Raw genomic sequence first — 21,417 nt, forward strand, 5'->3', positions numbered from 1 at the left:
GCAACTGAACTCATGATACGGGGTCAGCACAGGGTGCCAAAAGAATTAAGCAAGAGAAAGTGAAGAGATGAGAGCATAATGGGACTGTCGTATGCTGGAGCTGCTAAAAGAATGGAGAGACACGACGAGACGGTCGAATTGAAAGAGAACCGGAGCAGAAACGGGACGGAGCGCACCACAATACCTGCATGGACAAGAAGAGAAAGACATGGCATGGCCATGGCCATACGTGGTGCTGCTGAAATAAAAGGGGGGGAGGAAAGAGTCAAGATGGGGCTGGACACTGCCCGGAGATATTTGGATGTGGAAAAAGGGAATGTTTTGGAATATCTGGAGAAGATCTAGATATTATACTGCGGGAAGGATTTGCATCAACTCGGTCTGGGTTATTAATATACCGGAATTTAAAAAAAAATGTGTATTTAGGAGAGCTGTTTCTGGATTGTGTGTGTGTGTGTGTGTGTATGTGTGTGTGTGTGAATTAATTGCAAAGCGCTTTGAGTGGCTGTTGCAGCTAGAACAGCGCTCTATAAAATGCAACTTGATTAATTGATTGATTGATATAGAAAGACAACATCTTGACTGGAATAACTTTGGGTGTACAATGTAAATAATTAGTACTGTGAAGTTCGGATGCAAACCGCCAAAAAAACCAAAAAGAAGAAAATAGTAACCCCCCCCCCAAACACACACACTCTTCGCCGGCCGGTGCTGCGTAAATTGGCGCAGTAGTGTTCCGCACGAGAACACCCGTAGTTCAGGGCTGCGTAATGTAGCGCACTGGTGTTCCGCAGGAGAACTCTCGCCGTTCAGGGCTGCGTAACTTGGCGCAGTAGTGTTCTGCATGAGAACACTGTTGTAGGGTAATGTTATATGCATCTACACTTGCAACAAGCACTCGCCGTTCTGGGCTGCGTAACGTGACGCAGTAGTGTTCCGCATGATAAACGTGAACCGACGATCATGGCGCATTGCTGCTCCGGCAAACTTGTGTATTTGTTAAGATTATCCACGTATGTCCTACAGAAACCCGGTCATTTTCTAACAGGGAGGGAAACGCGGCACGCCTCGTCCTGTTGTAAATACTTCACTCGCTGTAAGGTAAGACCGCAACGTGTGGTCTGTCTTTTCCCGGGAAAACAGTCCTAGCTAACCTAGCGGGCGGACTTGCTTCATGCCTAGCTAACCTAGCTAACCCAGAGTCCCTGTTGACTAGGGACTCTGACCTGTAACATCACCATACTACACTATTCTGTTGCTCCTACATTTAATAATATTTAGATAAACTGTAACATCACCATACTACACTATTCTGTTGTTCCTACATTTAATAATATTTAGATATACTGTAACATCACCATACTACAGTATTCTGTTGTTCCTACAGTTAATAATATTTAGATAAACTGTAACATCACCATACTACAGTATTCTGTTGTTCCTACATTTAACAATATTTAGATATACTGTAACATCACCATACTACAGTATTCTGTTGTTCCTACATTTAATAATATTTAGATATACTGTAACATCACCATACTACAGTATTCTGTTGTTCCTACATTTAATAATATTTAGATAAACTGTAACATCACCATACTACAGTATTCTGTTGTTCCTACATTTAATAATATTTAGATATACTGCAACATCACCATACTACAGTATTCTGTTGTTCCTACATTTAATAATATTTAGATAAACTGTAACATCACCATGCTACACTATTCTGTTGTTCCTACATTAATAATATTTAGATATACTGCAACATCACCATACTACAGTATTCTGTTGTTCCTACATTTAATAATATTTAGATATACTGCAACATCACCATGCTACACTATTCTGTTGTTCCTACATTTAATAATATTTAGATAAACTGTAACATCACCATACTACAGTATTCTGTTGTTCCTACATTTAATAATATTTAGATAAACTGTAACATCACCATGCTACACTATTCTGTTGTTCCTACATTAATAATATTTAGATAAACTGTAACATCACCATGCTACACTATTCTGTTGTTCCTACATTAATAATATTTAGATATACTGTAACATCACCATACTACAGTATTCTGTTGTTCCTACATTAATAATATTTAGATATACTGTAACATCACCATACTACAGTATTCTGTTGTTCCTACATTAATAATATTTAGATATACTGCAACATCACCATACTACAGTATTCTGTTGTTCCTACATTAATAATATTTAGATATACTGTAACATCACCATACTACAGTATTCTGTTGTTCCTACATTAATAATATTTAGATATACTGTAAAACTCCAAGGAGGTGTGGATCAGACTGAATATGCCAGTTTGGAAAGGTGCGTTTTGAGTTGGGATGTGAAGGTTGAAAGAGAGTCAATGTTGTGAATGTCTTGTGGGAGAGAGCTCCACAGGCGGGGGGCAGGGTGACTGAAGATTCTAGACCCCATGGTAGTCCAGCGGGCCGATGGTGTAGTGAGTTGGAGAGCAGAAGAGGATCTGAGAGTGCAACCCTTACATTCGATTTACAACCATTAGAGATGTGACCAAAGCTTTTACAGCATCAGAAAACATTAGAAACTCAGATTTAGTTGTTTTTTACTGTTAGTCTTGTATTAAGACACCTGTCAATCAATTTGGGAGTGACAGCAGCTTCCTGTCCTGCAGTTTGTAGTTTGGCAGCTTTGTTTCACATTTGAATTAAGGGCTGTAGCTTTAAAATCTCTTGTTAAAATAACTGGTAGCCAGTGGAGAGAGGCCAACACATGAGTGATGTGTTCCGTCTCCCTGATGCCGGCCACGGGTCTTGCAGCTGGAGGCGGGAAGAGAATGAATGATTGACACCTGTGTACAAGAGCTTTCAGTTGTGTGTGAGGGAAGAGATGAAGGACTGTATGATTTGTTTTGTCCTAGAATCCACAGCACTGTAAGACGTGACAGATGTGCTCTTGCCCCTCCCCCCGCAGTCAGCTGAGGCTGAAGAGGTCACGTGTGCCCCTTTTCCACTGCACGGTACCGGCTCAGCCCGACTCCACTCGCTTTTTTTAGTTTTCCATTGGGCAAAAGTTAGGGATAGTACCTGGTACCAGGTACTTTTTTTTTTTGGTACCGTCACCATCGAGGCTCCAAGTGAGCTGAGCCCATACTGAAAGCTGACATGAAAACACCACTATAAATGAATAAATTAAATAAAATAAAACATGGATAAATATACATATACTATGTATATTTATTTAAATATAAATCAAGTCGTAAAAAAATAGTCAACAGATGAGCAGCGGGGCTTCTCCGTGAGGGGGTGCTATCTGCAGTGGAAAACCAAATCCCAAAAAGTAAAGCGAGTAGAGTGGAGCCGAGTGGAGCCGCTACCATGCAGTGGAAAAGGGGCAGGAGGTGATGATGAGACGTATGTGTCAGTAAGCGTTGAGTCCAGATGAACTGAGTCAGCCTTCTTTCTTTGGTTTTCTTACCTGGATAGTAGCTGGGTGTGCTTGTCCTGTCCTCAGTGGAGAAGTAGTGTCCTCTCCTTTCTCCGTTTTGTCCCCCAGACTGGAGTAGTACTGATAATCCCAGATAATCCCTCGTGTTCCAGGACTGATGATGGAGCGTACAGGCCAGATAGTGGCTGGGATAACTGGAGCAACAGGTTAATGTGATGAACACCTCAAGTGAGACATTTTTATTTTGACTTGTTCTGCTGTTTTAATGACATGAACAGTGAAGGTCTCTGCCTGCTTGGTTACCATATCCACATTACTAATGAGCTTTATCAACATTTTCTCTTGTGTAAGTATCTCATGAAAGCACCAATAGTCATGCACAGAATATCACCACATTATCAATACTGAGGTATTCAGGCAAACTATTGAGATGTTTTGTTTTGTTGATATAACTCAGCCCTGTAATCCGGCATTTATCCAACACAATTTCATCTTTTGGCGGCATGGTGGCACAGTGGTTAGCACAGTCACCTCACAGCAAGAAGGTCCTGGGTTCAAGCCCTGGGGTACTCCAACCTTGGTGGGTCGTCCCGGGTTGTCCTCTGTGTGGAGTTTGCATCTTCTCCTCGTGTCTGTGTGGGTTTCCTCCCACAGTCCAAAGACATATAGGTCAGGTGGAGCACCTGTACTACATTGTCCCTAGGAGTGTGTGTGTGTGTGTGTGTGTGTGTGTGTGTGTGTGTGTGTGTGTGTGTGTGTGTGTGTGTGTGTGTGATGGCCTGGCGGCCTGTCCAGGGTGTCTCCTCGCCTGCCACCCAATGACTGCTGGGATAGGCTCCAGCATCCCTGCGACCCTGAGAGCAGGATAAGCGGTTTGGATAATGGATGGATGGAATTTCGTCTTTTAAAATGGGCCTGCTGGCTTCCACCACCCGAAAATCAGAGCGGCATGAAAGTTGAGACTTGATTGGTATCTGTTTTCCTTGGTGGGTGAGTCATACACCAAATGTACCAAAGACTCTTCCTGTACAGAACAGGACTCGGCTCGTTTTACGGATGTTAAAGATGTTTGCAGCTATCTCTTGAACCTCCCAAAGTTTTGCCACACATTGGAGGAAATGCACTCCCCCGTACAGAGACGTGATGACTGACATGAGATTTCCACCAGGAAGCGCTCCTCTTCCGCCGTCAGCTTGATTTCTGGGTATTTTTGGTGTGTTTCTTTCAGAGCACGAAAGCTGCTGACAGCAAAGCCTTGCAGGAGAGGCAGAGGCAGCAGATGGCCAGAGGTCTGCCCAAACAGAAGCCCATCACCGGGGTCAAACAGGTCATTGTGGTGGCCTCGGGGAAGGGCGGCGTGGGGAAATCCACCACTGCAGGTACGCAATCTCAGATCCACCATGTTTTCACAAAATTGGTCTTTTCATTGTTGGATGCTGTTGAAGATAGGAGGAGCGATAAAGACCAGAACAGTTTGGGTTTGGAAGATCGTTTCATCGGCATGTTTAGGACACTGATGAAGTTCAGGCGCCATTTTTTCTGTTTTGGATGAAATGCAGTCTGGAATAATTTCATTGAATTTCAACCAGTCATTTTTTTTTTTTTTTGGTGTGGATTCCCCCCCCCCCCAATTGCATCCGGCCAATTACCCCACTCTTCCGAGCCGTCCCGGTCTCTGCTCCGCCCCCTCTGCTGATCCGGGGAGGGCTGCAGACTACCACATGCCTCCTCCCATACATATGGAGTCACCAGCCGCTTCTTTTCACCTGACAGTGAGGAGTTTCACCAGGGGGACGTAGTGCGTGGGAGGATCACGCTATTCTCCCCAATTCCCCCTCCCTCCCGAACAGGCACCCCGACTGACCAGAGGAGGCGCTAGTGCTGCGACCAGGACACATACCCACATCCGGCTTCCCACACACAAACACAGCCAATTGAATTGTGTCTGTAGGGATGCCCGACCAAGCCAGAGGTAACACGGGGATTCGAACCGGTGATCCCTGTGTTGGTAGGCAACAGAACAGACCGCCACGCCACCCGGACGCCCTCAGTCAATCATTTTAATCAGTTTATTATCCCCGTCAGGTGGGTAGCCTGGAGGGGATTATGCGTTTGGTCGTGTGTGTGTGTGTGGACCCGTAAGCCCAAATTTATTTTTTGCAGAGCGATGAGTGTATGATCAAGAACCTCCTGCGATTGCAGTGATTCACAACCTTTATAAAAACATTTGTTGCCGCTACCTCCCTACGTTCATTTTCTAGCTGGCTCGGCCAACGCTGCTCTCGGTCGCTGCCCGCTCTGACTCAGCCGTGACTCAGAGCGGGTTGACTCACATCAGGCAGCGACATGATCATAAGTTATTAAAAGAATTTTGATAATCCAGAAAATTAGAAAATTATAAAGGAACAACTTCCTCTAGGTTGCAGTCAAAACAGGAAGTGTTGGTTAGTGTGGCGGTCTATTCCGTTGCCTACCAACATGGGGCTCGCCGGATCGAATCCCCGTGTTACCTCCGGCGTGGTCGGACGTCCCTACAGACACAATTGGCCGTGTCTGCGGGTGGGAAGCCGGATGTGGGTATGTGTGCTGGTCGCTGCAGTAGCGCCTCCTCTGGTTGGTCGGGGAGCCAGTTCGGGAGAGGGCCCCGTATGGGAGGAGGCATGTGGCGGTCTGCAGCCCTCCCCGGATCAGCAGAGGCGGTGGAGCTGAGACTGGGACGGCTCGGAAGACTGGGGTAATTGGCCAGATACAATTGGGGAGAAAAAGAGGCTAAAAATCCACACAAAATTATTACATTACGACCCTTTTGTCACTTTGCTGAGACTATTGTTATTCTCCTGGATGTTTTTTTAATTTTCTTTTATTTCTGTATTCTTTATTCCTTACGTCTCATTATAAAAGTAAGAGAGTAAATTCTTGAGTTTCGGCCCCTCAGCACTGCAGCAACAACAGCAATCAAACAAAAACAGAACAAAAAAGCAGCAATAATAATAAACAGTGTGTGAATCTATTTTGTCCTCTTTTCGGGTTGCCTTTGTCATTAAGAGTTTAAACGACCTTATTTCCTGGTTCTATCAGAGCAGCACCAGGGCTGAGTCGTGTCTCATTTCCTGGTTCTGTCAGAGCAGCACCATGGCAGAGTCGTGTCTCATTTCCTGGTTCTGTCAGAGCAGCACCAGGGCTGAGTCGTGTCTCATTTCCTGGTTCTGTCAGAGCAGCACCATGGTAGAGTCGTGTCTCATTTCCTGGTTCTGTCAGAGCAGCACCAGGGCTGAGTCGTGTCTCATTTCCTGGTTCTGTCAGAGCAGCGCCATGGCAGAGTCGTGTCTCATTTCCTGGTTCTGTCAGAGCAGCGCCAGGGCTGAGTTGTGTCTCATTTCCTGGTTCTGTCAGAGCAGCACCATGGCTGAGTCATGTCTTATGGGAAATGTGTTTTTATCACACTTAGAAGAGCAAAGAGTCATTTCTTAAAATGCAGTAAACGAGTCACCTGTCATTCTCCCTCATTTCCTCTCTTCTTTCCATCATCAGTAAACCTGGCTCTGGGACTGACCGCCAACGAGCCGGTAAGACACGCCAAAAGCTCCGCCCCCTCATGTCATTTACAGTCTCATGACAACTCTGGTTCTGTTTCTAAAGGACAGAAAACACGAACATCACACAAGTACAACAGAAAATAACACAAGAAATGCAACGTCACAGGGGTCTGGGTGGCATGGCGGTCTGTTCTGTTGCCTGCCAACATGAGGACGGCGGTTCGAATCCCCGTGTTACCACCGGCTTGGTCGGGCATCCCTACAGACACAATTGGCCATGTCTGTGGGAGGGAAGCCGGATGTGGGTGTGTGTCCTGGTTGCTGCACTAGCGCCTCCTCTGGTCGGTCAGGGTGCCTGTTCGGGGGGGAAGGGGGACTGGGGGGAATAGCCTGATCCTCCCACGTGTTATTTCCCCCTGGTGAAACTCCTCACTGTCAGGTGAAAGGAAGTGTCTGGTGACTCCACATGTATTGGAGGAGGCGTGTGGTAGTCTGCAGCCCTCCCCGGATCAGCAGAGGGGCTGGAGCAGAGACCGGGACGGCTCGGAAGAGTGGGGTAATTGGCCGGATGCAGTTACGGAGAAAAAAGAGGGGGGAGAAATGGAATGTCACTTCTGTGAGTCTGTACTTGTGATACATAGCTGTCCTCACACCTCTCTCGTTTTCTCCCCCTGTCTGTCATGTCTTCCTGCTCTTCTTCATCTCACCATCTGCTCGCTTTAAAATGCCTCCTTGTTCACACCCTCTGTTCCTGTTCTATACATCTATCCTATCCACTCCTCACCTCTCCTCCCACTCCGTTCCTGTGTTCCGGCTCTCCGGCTCTCTCAGTCCAAGTCAGTTGGTTTGCTGGATGCGGACATCTACGGTCCATCTGTTCCAAAGCTGATGAACCTGAGAGGGAATCCAGAGCTGTCTGACAGTACGTCAGTATTTTAGTAATGATGACTGTAGAGATGAGAGCCCATCACATAACTCTGCTTTACAGCAGACCTCGAAAAGGGTGATTTTAGTTTTACCTCCTTCATGGTTAATTCACATGCACTCAGATTTCAGTATGTGTCAAGATGAATTGAGCCTTTGAATCCAACCACCAATCGCTCCGTCCCTAAAATGTTTTGTATATCGTAAGGAGAGATTACACAGCCATTATACGGTTACAGGTGAAATGGTGTTGGAGGTCATCCTTTTACCCTGCCTAGTGTGTTTCCGTTGAGTTAAAATTCAGATGGATTCGGAAACCTGTATTTTGGCCTCAAAATGACAGGGGGGTCCAGGTAGCGTAGCGGTCTATTCCATTGCCTACCAACACAGGGATCGGCGGTTTGAATCCCTGTGTTACCTCCGGCTTGGTCGGGCGTCCCTACAGACACAATTGGCCATGTCTGCGGGTGGGAAGCTGGATGTGGGTATGTGTCCTGGTCGCTGCACTAGCGCCTCCTCTGGTTGGTCAGGGCATCTGTTCAGGGGGGGAGGGGGACCTGGGGGGAATAGCGTGATCCTCCCACGTGCTACGTCCCCCTGGTGAAACTCCTCACTGTCAGGTGAAAAGAAGCGGCTGGTGACTCCACATGTATGGGAGGAGGCATGTGGTAGTCTGCAGCCCTCCCCGACTCAGCAGAGGGGGTGGAGCAGCAACCGGGACGGCTTGGAAGAGTGGGGTAATTGGCAAAGTACCATTGGGGAGAAAAGGGGGGGAACCCACGCACACACAAAAAAAAAGGACGACACACTTCAGACACCCAGTCTGCTTTACAGTGCTGGCTTAGTATTGGGTCTGTACTGAGGAGATGAAAATCTTTCACGGCCTCTTTTCAGAGGTGGTCAAATCACAGTCAGTCGAGGGAATGGAGTTAGTCAGCCCCTCATCAAAAAAAACAGTCGAAGGATAATTGTTTTTTTACGTCCTGGGGTTTATTTTCATAGTTTTTCCATCATTTGGATCAGTTATCAGTTAGTCAAGTTTATTTGTGTCGCACAAAGGGCTTTACTGTCAGTACAATATGCCACATATGCAACCCTCTATACTGGAACCCTCGACCCTTGAGAAAGAAGATCGAGGGTCAGTATGACGTTATTTTACTCTCCAGCTTCATTTACTAGATTCTGGACACAGGACCACCGCTGGACTTGGCTTTACAGTGGTGTCTTCAGGGACAAGTGAACAGGCATCTTTAAACATGTCCTTTAAACAACAGTGCCCCCTTGTGTCTCAGTCAGTCTGTGTCCATGACTAGCCATTATCTATGACATCTCTATGGTGCTGTCCGTCTAGTTTATATACTTAGCACAAAAAGTAAGGAAATGTGTGTTTGGCAGAGGATGTCTTTGTTGTAACGATGCTTCTTGGCAGTAAATCTTACACCGTTGGAAAGCCTGTTTACTCCCCTTGTAAATGGCGCCACATGTGTAAGGAACATGCGTTTGTGGGATGAGCAGCAGAGCTGAGTATGTGGGTTGCGCCCCTGAAGCATTTGCCAAATCTTCTCTGCCGATGCCAAACAGCTTATTTTGCTGTTGCTATTGACTCTTGTGTTGAGCTTCTGGTACCCCAGGTGCTGACAATCAGGTGCCTGATATAAGATTTATTGCCAAGAAGCATTGTTACAACAAAGACATAATCTACCGAACACACATTTGTGCTAAGTTTATATGGTTACTACTGTCTATGGTAAGTATAGCCTGCTACTTCCTGCAGGCTGAACCAGTAAGTAGATCAGCAACGTCCTCCACCACTGAAAATACTGGACATTTCGGGCATAACTTTAACTTTGGTTTTCTCTTCCAAATACATTAATTGGGTTAAATTGGACTTGTTGAAACATGTGTGACACTCCTGTGCAGTTGTCCCATATGACACCGTTGTGAAGTTGAGTCCAGCGATGGCCCTGTGTTCAGAATAGCTAACGAATGTAATTGTTTCATTATTTCCATCACAATCATATCATTTAGAACCCTAAAAAGAGCCCTGAAAACACAGAATAATTAAAAATCTTAATCAGAGTTTATTCTGAATGTGAAATATTGAAACCCAATTGAAAAACACGTGTGCTGAGCTCCTCCTCCCTGTCTAGCTCACTTTAACTAATTGTCAATTCCAGGGATGATGCACAATCGTTTTGAGTTTTGAGTTTACTGAATGAAATGTTTTATATTGAAGCTAATCCGAACCCACCTGTCTTTCTCTCAGACAATTTAATGATACCGCTCGTCAACTATGGGATTCCATGGTGAGTCCCTCCCTCTGTGACATCACATGTACCACTGCCCAATCACGTTGCTCCATTTCAGACATCAACTGAGCTGTTCTGTACCAAAGACCCATCAGTTTGACCTCTCTCTCTCGCTCTCTCTGTCTCTCTCTGTCTCTCTCCCCATCTGTCTTTTTGATCTCTGTCTCTCTGTCTGCCTCTCTTTCTCTGTTGGTCTATATCTCTCACTGCCTTTCTCTCTCTCCGTGTTGGTCTGTCTCTCTTTCTTCCTGTCTCTATGTTTCTCTCTCTCCATCCACCTGTATCTCTCCATTTCTCTCTCCCTGTCTCTGTCTCTCCAACCGTCTATATCTTTCTCCATGTCTGTCTCTGTCCAGTATGTCCATGGGTTTCCTAGTGGAGGATGTAGCTCCTATTGTTTGGAGAGGTCTGATGGTGATGTCAGCCATCGAGAAGCTCCTCAGACAGGTAAGAACTCGTTCTTCCTTCCCGCTTTCTCAAGCTGTGGGTCACAACTCAAAACAGCTCCGTGTGCTTACTTGTTATCAGCCCCCTGTAACAAGGGCTCTGACATGCATCAATGTGTTGATACCTCCGTCAGTTTGAGAGACAGGTCTCAGTAAGGCTCCATTTGTCTGGCTCATGCCGAATCTTCACTAGACAAGCAGAGGGCTCCTCGTATTCTAGGGAGTGTGTGAGGCAGATGCTAGCAGTGTGTGTGTGCATGTGACATGTCCACTTGATTAATCCTGTGAGTGCACAGGATTAATCCAGTTTTGCCTGCCAATTGTCAGCAGTCCTCCATCTTGACACGTTTTAGCTTTAGCATCTAGCAAGCAGCCTCCAGATGCTACTGATGTGGTTCTGTGATAATTCCCATCTCTTCTAAGTTTGTTTGCTGGCGTTTGGTTGTTGGTGTGTGTGTATGTGTGTGTGTGTGTGTATGTGTGTGTGTGTGTGTGTGTGTGTGTGTGTGTAGGTGGATTGGGGGTCATTGGACTACCTGGTGGTTGATATGCCTCCAGGGACTGGGGATGTCCAGCTGTCAATCACACAGAATGTTCCCATAGCAGGTCACACATCTCTCTCCCTCTCACACACACACACACACACACACACACACACACGTGCTGGCAGGTGCATGAGTATAGCATGCAGTTCGTCTGATATTCCTGCTAAATAATATATTGATGCATGCTTAATAATCCAGGTGAGGAAATCACAGGAAGTTGAATCGGTTAATCTAGACTCAGTGTTTAGTGGGAGATACGTTTCATTACTCATCTAAGTGACTTCGTCAGTCTCAACTTACTGCAGGTGTCCCCACCCTTATAAACAATACAGTTGCATAACGACCAAAACCAACGATTGGTTTCATATGCAAATTGCCGTGACCATTAATTAGAGGTACAGTGGTCATGTGTGCTATTCACAGAGGATTGGGGAATAGTTGTAGTCACAGCATTGTAAGATGGTGGCTGTGGTCATCACAGCATTATAAGATGGTGAACGTCGCCATCTTATAATGCTGTGACTGCTATGAGGATGGCACAACACAGAACAATTACCTCGTCAGGTCAGGACTTCACAGTCTACACCCATCTACAGGCCAGTGGCCAGTCTTTCAAGGATGAGGATGTGCACATCCTTGATAGGGAGGATCGCTGGTTTGAGTTGGGAGTCAAAGAGGCCATATGTGTGAAGAGGGAACGACCATCCCTGGACCGTGCATGCCCCCATGGTGGCCTGGCTGAGGGTCCCTCCCCAGCTGGCCAGGGAGGCACCTGTGAAGACCTGAACGTAGTGGGGGACGCACCCCAGCCAAACTCCCTCACGGGAGATGGCCGGGTGAGTCCTAAAATCTCACATCTCTCCCTCCGCGCCTGTGCGGGGATGTGGAGCTGGTGCTGTTTGTCTTGAATTAGGTTCAGCCACAGCTGCGTGAACCAACGTTGCAGGTTTCTTAATGTAGCAGTCCCAGGTGCACCACTGGGGGAGCTGCTGATATCGTCCCAAGGAGAGACATGACACTCCCTGCTGGCACCGAGACCGAGGATAAAATGCGTTGCGTCAGCCACAACAATGCTGCCACACGCTTCTCTGACAGGCGCACCATCATAGCGTGGGTGTCCAAAAGCAGACCAAGTTAGGGCCTCTGCTGGCTCAGCTGAAGGGCACTCTTGGTGGGGTTGATAGTGAAGCCCAGCTCTATGATGTGATGGATGACCAGGGCTGTATGGGCCTCCCCTTCCTGCCATGTTGCAGCGAGAATCAGCCAGTTGTTGATGTAAGTTATGAAAGTGATATTGTGATATAAGATTCTCACCCCTTCACCCTGAGTGGCTCTAGAGCCATCTCCTCATGTTTGGAGGACATACATGGTGCCAAGGAGTAACTCAACGGGAGACAGGTGTATTGATAGATCTGGCCTCCCACCACAAAACGAAGGAACTTCATGTGATGTGACAGATTGGGGACGTGGAAATATGCATTGGTCTATTGAAGTCATCCAGTCACCTGGCTGGATGCAGTCCAACAGCAGCTTGACCGTCAGGATACGAAACAGTCTCCGAGCAATATAGCCATTCAGGATGCACAGATCCAAAACCGACCTCACGCCCCCTGATTTCTTGGGAACCAGGAAATATGGGGAAATTAAACCCTTCTGCGGCTCCAACTAGTGAACAGTCGTTATGGCTCCCTTGCAGAGGAGTGCAGTTATGTCAGCCTCCAAGTTTCATAGTTCATCATGGAGTTCCACAGGGTTCACTGTTGGGGCCACTCCTGTTTATTATTTTCCTCATCCCTCTTGGTAGCATCTTCCGGCATTAAGGTATCCATCTCCACTGTTAGGCTAGTGATACACAGCTTTATACTGTATGTGTCCACTAAGCCCACTTCTACTCTCCCCTCCAGTACCCTCAGTGCTTGTTCTCATTAGTACCCTTTCCCTTTCCAGTCATACAAACAATGTCTACCGGATTGCCTTTTTCCATCTGCGAAACATCTCCAGACTATGCCCTGTTCTAACAACATTCAATAGAAGTCTTAGTCAATGCTTAGTCACATCACACATTGATACTTCAGTGCGATCCTGTCAGGCATCCCCAACAAACTTATTCACCGACTTCAACTCATTCAGAGTTCTGCAGCATGGATAATTACAAGTTTTAAGTCCACTGACCATGTCTCTCCCCTGCTGATTCAATTACACTGGCTTCCTGTGTCACCGCAGATTAACTTTAAAATTTTATTATTAACATTCACAGCTCTTCATAATCTATCCCCAGCTTATGTCACAGACCTCCTTTAGGCTTACACTCACTCCATCTCGCTCCCTGTGGTCTTCACCAGCAGGTCTATTGGCACTACCATCCATCAACCTCAGCACAATGGGTGCCAGGGCTTTGTCCTATGCTGCACCCAAACTTTGGAACTCCATTCCCCGTCACAACTGCATACTGGACTCCGTCACAGAATTCAAAACTGCTCTTAAAACCCACCTTTTCAAACTAGATTACTCACTTCAACCAGCTGCATTAACTGCATCAACTTCATCTTGATTTCTCTTCTTGCTGAGCTATGCTCTGTTGCTTATTGTGTGTTTTATTGTTGATTGCACTATTTTTATTTTACTTCTTCGTTGTTTATTGTATATGATGTAAGGTGACCTTGAGTGTCATGAAAGGCGCCATTGATAAAATGTATCCTTAATATTATTGTTATTATTATTATTATTATTATTATTATAGGTGGTGGGGTCCTGTGGGTAGTGAGGGAAAAGATCTGTCTCAGCTCTGTGGCGGTGCCTCGAAGGGTAAACCAGTCGTGAATGGGGTTAGAGGGCGGAGCATTTGCGATATAGAAACATGGTTTTCTTATGCAGGTGGCAGCAGAGTGTAACGGTGCCTCCGTGTGGTCACCAAATGTATTACAAAAGCAAATGACTAGAAGAACAAGACGTCAACAAATGTGGTTTTACTGTATTTACAAGGTGCTGATGGATATTAAATACACTGACATTTTATGATGTCCCTCATGCACATGGGATTATCTAATTTTTCCTTGTGTAGGAGCAGTCATCGTGTCCACACCACAGGACATCGCCTTGTTGGACGCACGCAGAGGAGCTGAGATGTTCAAGAAAGTCAATGTGCCGGTAATTTAAATGGAGCTCTCCACTGAAACAGAAGGTTTATTCCAGCTCAGGGATCTTTCCATGTTCCCCACACGTGTCACAATGGTCCAGGTTTATGAAGCTATTCATCAGTTTAACGTGAGTTTAATTCCAAAGGAAAATGAGTCACGTCTATAAAGCAGTCCTACTCTCAGTAGCTCATGACAGTGTATTAGATTTTTTTTTCTCCCCAATTGCGTCCGGCCAATTACCCCACTCTTCTGAGTCGTCCCGGTCGCTGCTCCACCCCCTCTGCCGATCCGGGGAGGGCTGCAGTCTACCACATGCCTCCTTCCATACATGTGGAGTCACCAGCCACCTCTTTTCACTGTCGTGGAGTCACCAGCCACTTCTTTTCACCTGACAGTGAGGAGTTTCACCAGGGGGACGTAGCGCATGAGAGGATCACGCTATTTCCCCCAGTTCTCCCTTCCCCCCAAGCGGGCACCCTGACTGACCAGAGGAGGCGCTAGTGCAGCAACCAGGACACATACCCACATCCAGCTTCCCACCCACAGACATAAAAATGAAATAAATTAATGCAAATTAAAGTGCAAGTAGTCTTTTAAATGAAAAGGCAGTTGAAGGGACTTTGAGAATACTACTACTACTACTATAATAATAATAATACAACACGTCAACACTAAAATTCCTCGTCGACACATTTTTATAATGGACGTAATCGATTATGTCGACTAATGGTTAATACAACACAGGCGTGGAGCTAGTCAGGAGGTGATGGCACACCTATGTCTGATAGGACATACAGGTGTCGACAGGCAGTGCACAAAGGCGGTGCATAGAAGCGATTTTTTTCTTTTTTTAGAGATTTTTTTTTGAGATGCAGACAATGACACCCGCTTCTGGTGTAGGAAGATGGCGGTGCAAACTTTCATTTGCGGCGGCTTCTTCCAGTACCGGTGTGAGAAGGTGGTGGCGCGAACTTACGTCTGTGGCGGCCTCACCCAGTACTGTCCATGCAGTGTCTTTGTCCACGTCTGCATCTAAGTTTGTGTCTTCATTTGATGGCTGGGAGAGCTGGCACTGGATCGTCTGGGAGAGCTTGGTCTGCTGCATCCTGTGGGCCCAGGGACCACGGCCCTGCCTGGAGCTGTGCCTGAAGAGGAAACACCGAGGGCGGTCTGACAGGATGTGGAAGCGGGGCAGGCTAAGCTAACTGCTAGCTCATACAGACCAGCAGTTCCGATAACACCGAGGGCGGTCTGGTGGCGGCCTCGCCTGGCATTGACTGTGGTGTTTCTGGTGTCGCCGTGTGGAGTGAGGGGAGGTGTGTCGAAGGTGTTTGGCTGGCGCTGGATCGGCCGGGGTAGTCTGGTCTGCTGTGTCCTGTGGGCCCAGTGGATGTGTGTGTTCGTGTAATTTTTGTAGTTTGGATGTGTGTGTTTGTGTAGTTTGGATATGTGTGTGTAGTTTTTGTAGTTTGGATGTGTGTGTTTGTGTAGTTTTTGTAGTTTGGATGTGTGTGTTTGTATAGTTTTTGTAGTTTGGATGTGTGTGTGTAGTTTGGATGTGTGTTTGTATAGTTTTTGTAGTTAGGATGTGTGTGTTCTTGTAGTTTTTGTAGTTTGGATGTGTGTGTTTGTGTAGTGTGTGTAGTTTGGATGTGTGTGTTTGTGTAGTTTGTGTAGTTTGGATGTGTGTGTTTGTGTAGTGTGTGTAGTTTGGATGTGTGTGTTCTTGTAGTTTGTGTAGTTTGGATGTGTGTGTTTGTGTAGTTTGGATGTGTGTTTTTGTGTAGTTTGGATGTGTGTTTGTATAGTTTTTGTAGTTAGGATGTGTGTGTTCTTGTAGTTTTTGTAGTTTTGATGTGTGTGTTTGTGTAGTGTGTGTAGTTTGGATGTGTGTGTTTGTGTAGTTTGTGTAGTTTGGATGTGTGTGTTTGTGTAGTGTGTGTAGTTTGGATGTGTGTGTTCTTGTAGTTTGTGTAGTTTGGATGTGTGTGGTCTTGTAGTTTGTGTAGTTTGGATGTGTGTGTTTGTGTAGTTTGGATGTGTGTGTTTGTCTTTGTGTTGCACTGCGGTGGGCTGGGGGACGATGTTTTGTTTCGTTTCATTTCATGTGTGCAAGTGCATGAAATGAAACGACCAGTAAATGTTGCTGATTCCTGATGAAGACTCGGGCTGAAAGGAAGGCATCTCTCCTCTTCCTCCAGGTCCTAGGCCTGGTCCAGAACATGAGTGTGTTCCAGTGTCCCAACTGCAGCCATCAGACCCACATCTTTGGTTCGGACGGAGCCAGACGGCTGGCCGAAACCTTGGGAGTTCACATGTTAGGTGAGAGGAGCCGTTCTGTACAGAGCAGAACTGACGAGTCAGACACGGCAGCCTGATGTCAGCAGCTGGTTCCAGAAAACCCCAACCGACCAGCCAGCCAGCAGCCTTTTATGTCCGGACACCTGACGCCGTGGTGCAGTGAAACACAATGAGCTGGGTCAACGTAGTGCATCTCCATAACCTTTAGCTCTGACTGGGCCTGTCTGCTCCTCCCGTCTCTCTCTCTCTCTCCCTCTCCCCCTCTCTCTCTCTCTCTCTCTCCCCCTCTCCCCCTCTCTCACACACTCTCTTCCTCTGTGTCTGTAGGGGACATTCCTCTCCATCTAAACATCCGAGAGATGTCGGATAGAGGACAGCCGGTGGTCGTATCGTCTCCTCACAGTTCTGAGGTTGGTTTCAACCCTGACAACCAGTACAGGCTTCTTCTTTTACTGGGCAGCTCCCAGTGGCCAACAGGAGGAGCCTCTGGTTGTACTGGGCAGCTCCCAGGTGTTAGTATGTGGAATCATCCCTCTGCAGAACTGTAGTCCACTGACTTCCGGTTTCTGCTGCAGCGGTCATACCAGCTTCCTGTTTGTTGGTATGTGCTAGTGACGGTGGCATGTTTTTGGCGATGCCTGCAAGATTTACCATGGATAAATGTCAACCACATGCACACGACTGTCCACACACCTTCACCTGCACCTGCCAGCACACGGTGAAGAGTTTCAAGTTGTACGTATCAGGTTACGTCCACCGTTATGAGGATGAGCGGACGGACAGACGGACGGACTTAACTTGAAATGTACAACTTGAAACGCTTCACCGTGTGCTGGTAGGTGCAGGTGAAAGTGTGTGGACAGTTGTGTGCATGTGGTTGACATGTATCCATGGTAAATCTTGCAGCCATCGCCAAAAACATGCCATTGTCAGCAAACAGGAAGCTGGTATGACCGCTGCAGCAGAAACCGGAAGTCAGTGGACTACAGTGATGCACAAGGACGATTGTATGACTCTGAGCCAGGCCAGTTTCAGTGCTGATACACGGGGATAAGAGCCGTGATGGATAACCATTACACTCAGCGAAAGTAGATGTCCAATAAAGCAGACATGGCTGTTATATTCTATCATGGCACTGTGTGTGTGTGTGTGTGTGTGTGTGTGTGTGTGTGTGTGTGTGTGTGTGTGTGTGTGTGTGTGTGTGTGTGTGTGTGTGTGTGTGTGTGTGTGTGTGTGGTGTTTTCTAGGCTGACTCTTACAGGAAGGTGGCATCTGCTGTGGTCCAGAGACTGGAGGAAGTCAGCAGTTGATTGGCAGATGAACAGGAAGTCAGTGGATGATTGACAGCCCGTGGGCAGTTGGTCATCAAGAGAGGCAGTAGTAAAGTGTACATGCAGACACATGGATGAATGGAAACAACACATTTTAAACCAACAGACAAGCACTCATACAAATACACTGCATACAAACTTGCATCAGATACAGATGTTCACACTTCGACACAAATACCAGCACACACTCACGCACACGCACACACACACATGCATGCATGTTTCCATAGAGAGGCATGTTTTGACTAACCATCTTTATGTCGTAACGCAAAATAACTATCTACAAATGCAGTACAGACCACAATAAATGTGTGCACATACTGACATACACAGTATACTACTAGTACTACTTCATAAATGACTTCATGTGGCGCTGTGGTTACTGCATGCTTTGAAGTCGCTGCTCCAGATTACGTATGACGTGGTGTCCCAGTGTGGCTCCAGTCTCGTACTGCTCCGTCAGGGTGGCTGTGCCTTTTCACGAGGCAACATTCCAGTATTGATCTCAGTCATCTTATTTATGTACATTTTCCTGCTTGGTGGGATTTGAACCTGTGGGAGCTCTGCTTTCTCTGAGAGCTCATCTACCGCTGAGATCCGGTATGGCTCCTTTTCAGAGTCCATGACAAGACGATAACGTATTGGACCAAGGAAAGCTGAATCACTTCATCTGGACACAGCATTTACTGACAGATACGTCTCATCGCTCAAGTAAGTGACCTCTTCAGTCTCACCTGACTGCAGGTCCTGGTTCAACAGGTCCTGGTTCAACAGGCCCTGTTTAAACAGACCCTGGTTAAACAGGCCCTGGTTAAGTGTGGTTATCCTAACTGGGTGTTTGTCAAAGCCAGGAAGACGCCCAAACAGTGGACCAGCCGATGGAAGAGAGGAGAAGGACCACAGCTGTCCAAGTGTAAACCAGTGGTGATTCTGTGTGTGGTGGGAGTGTTTGGAAAAGCTGAGACAGTTTTCCAAACACTCAGTTGCTTTCCAACCCCAAAACACGCTGCACCAGGAGTTGGTCCACCCTAAGAATCAGGTCCCCTGGCACAAACAGAGCAATATAGTGTAGCTGTTGGTTTGGGTGGTTATGCCGCTGTATTGTTTATAAGGGTGGGGACACCTGCAGTCAGGTGGGACTGAAGAGGTCACTTATGTCCCGTTTCCACGACATGGTACCGGCTCAACTCCACTCGACTTTTTCGTTTTCCATGACTGGAAAGTACCGGCATTTTGGTAACCATTACCCCTTTTCTGGTACCACCTTTATCGAGGCTGCGATAAAACTGGAGCGGGTACCCAAATCAAGGCAGACCAGCCACACTGAGGGAGTGCTGTTACGGTGATGGAAAACGACCCGAGTCGAGCCGGGGCGAGTTGAGCCGGGACCATGTCGTGGAAAAGGGGCATCAGATGATGATGAAAGGTTTCTTGTGTCCGGATGAACTGATTCAAGCTTCTTTAATGTTCTTCCCTGGATTATGAGGCACGCGTCAAGACGGTAACATATTTGGTGATGAATGTTTAAATGATTCAGCAGTGGGACAAAGATCACAAACCAACCATCCCCCGTTTCACGGGAGTGGAAGCTAACCTGACACCCGGAGCAGCAAGCGGGGAAAGCCGTTCTCGGGCGGATCTGTATTGAAGCTCGTTTTGCTGTGAATGTCTGAAGGGAAGTGGTGAACTTGAATAAAAGATTGTTGGTTTGTATTTTTGTTTTATTCTGGGTGTTCTCTTTTAAAACTGTTTGAGGACATGAAGATTTAGCATTGTCATGGCATGACAAATGTATTCCACAGTTAAAACGGTGCAGCCCAAAACCTTCTGTGCCCTGGCAAGATGTTGACCAGAGTAAAAAGGAAATCCAGAGTTGAGATAAAATCTGCAGAAGAAGGAGTCACTGGTTAAAGAAAGGATGCAGCGTAGTCTTGGACACAGATCTCATAGTCTTATTGAATAACAGCTAATTAAGAAGATAAGAAGGTAATGGTAAGAGAGTCTTTTACTGTCAGTATGTTGCCGTAGGTTCAAATCCTTTATTCATTCGTTCATTCATCTCATCTTCAGCCGCTTCTCTGGGGTGGGGTCGTGGTGGCAGCAAGCTAAGTAGGGCACTCCAGACCTCCCTCCCCCAGCAACGCCCTCCAGCTCCTCCTGGGGGATCCCAAGGCGTTCCCAGGCCAGACTGGACATGTAGTCCCTCCAGCGAGTTCTGGGTCTATCCCGGGGTCTCCTCCCAGTTGCAAGTGCCTGGTAAACCTCCAAAGGAAGGCGCCCAGGAGGCATCCTAATCAGATGCCCGAACCACCTCAACTGGCTCCTTTCCATGTGAAGGAGCAGTGGCTCTACTCCGAGCTCCCTCCGGATGTCCGAGCTCCTCAGCCTATCTCTAAGGCTGAGCCCAGACACCCTACGGAGGAAACTCATTTCAGCCGCTTGTATCCACCACCTCACCCCTTCGGTCACTACCCAAAGCTCATGACCACAGGTGAGGGCTGGAACCAAGACTGACTGGTACATTGAGAGCTTTGCCTTCCGGTTCAGCTCCCTCTTCACCACAACGGTCCGGTACAGCATCCACATTACTGCTGATGCTGCACCAATCCACCTGTCAATCTCCCGCTCCATCCTACCCTCACTCCCGAACAAGACCCCGAGATACTTGAGCTCAAATCCTTTATATTTAAATTCAAATCCGTTATATGTATCATGTATTAACTCTGATTTTCGCTTGAATTATTTAAAATACACAATCCCAGAAAGCTCGGATGGAGTGTGTACACACGTGCTCCCGCTTAGCTGCCTTCAACACGTCTCAGCAAACTCAATGGAGTTGATGCAAGGTCCTCTAAAAGACCGGCAGGGGGCGCTGGAACTGTTTTAAGAAACAGAACAAGCCAGGTCAACGTGCACGGGAGAAAGAATTGACGTCGGTTGCGTTCATAGCGAGGTGTGAGGTCACGTGACGTCCTCCCGGAAGGGGAGGAGGAGGAGGATTCGCTGAAGACGGGGGGGGGGGTAATACCACGATGACCGTTTTTCACCCGCTGTCCCAAAATATGTTGGAGACACTTGTGATATTTCTCACCGTGCACACACACACACACACGCACACACACACACACACACACACACACACACACGGGAAGGAAGGTGAACTTCACTGGCAAGGAGCGGACGGTGACTCGCTGCATGTGGGGAAGTGGCCCTGGGTGTGGGCGTGGGAGAGAGGGGGGAGGAGTGAAAGCGGAGAGACATCATGACTCAGCCCTCACATTGACTCCTGGCTACAGAGACTGGTGATTGGCATTCAACCCTGTGGAGCAACAGCCAAGGACACCAACTCACTCCCTACAACACTGCTGTTAACACAAACACACTCGATAACACTGCCTGCTGCTAACACACACACACACACACAGACACACACGCC

At 47.1% G+C, this 21,417-nt stretch overlaps 1 protein-coding gene across 5 annotated transcripts; it reads left to right on the plus strand.

The window, feature by feature from the left end:
• The first annotated feature begins 961 nt into the window (after positions 1–961).
• On the plus strand, positions 962–19,681 carry nubpl (nucleotide binding protein-like). Of its 5 annotated transcripts, none has more exons than XM_056295926.1 (11): positions 962–1,101; positions 4,681–4,831; positions 6,984–7,018; positions 7,820–7,910; positions 10,179–10,218; positions 10,578–10,668; positions 11,180–11,273; positions 14,274–14,359; positions 16,551–16,671; positions 16,978–17,060; positions 17,898–19,681. In XM_056295926.1, exons 1-11 carry the CDS (start codon positions 964–966, stop codon positions 17,958–17,960), a joined length of 993 nt encoding a protein of 330 aa, XP_056151901.1. In that variant the 5' UTR covers positions 962–963; the 3' UTR covers positions 17,961–19,681. The 5 variants fall into 5 exon arrangements, with proteins under 5 accessions (XP_056151901.1, XP_056151902.1, XP_056151903.1 ...); XM_056295927.1 differs by having other exon boundaries at positions 14,280–14,359; XM_056295929.1 differs by lacking the exon at positions 962–1,101 and adding an exon at positions 3,963–4,442.
• Positions 19,682–21,417: the final 1,736 nt, after the last annotated feature.

Source organism: Lampris incognitus, chromosome 16, assembly GCF_029633865.1.
Source record: "Lampris incognitus isolate fLamInc1 chromosome 16, fLamInc1.hap2, whole genome shotgun sequence".
Taxonomy (NCBI): domain Eukaryota; kingdom Metazoa; phylum Chordata; class Actinopteri; order Lampriformes; family Lampridae; genus Lampris; species Lampris incognitus.

Bases quoted from the DNA above. Each gene is read 5' to 3' on its own strand.
- nubpl (XM_056295926.1), top strand. From the start codon at position 964: ATGGCGCATTGCTGCTCCGGCAAACTTGTGTATTTGTTAAGATTATCC. The intron at 14,360-16,550 runs GTAATTTAAATG...CTCTTCCTCCAG, and splicing joins TCAAGAAAGTCAATGTGCCG to GTCCTAGGCCTGGTCCAGAA. The intron at 16,672-16,977 runs GTGAGAGGAGCC...CTGTGTCTGTAG, and splicing joins CTTGGGAGTTCACATGTTAG to GGGACATTCCTCTCCATCTA.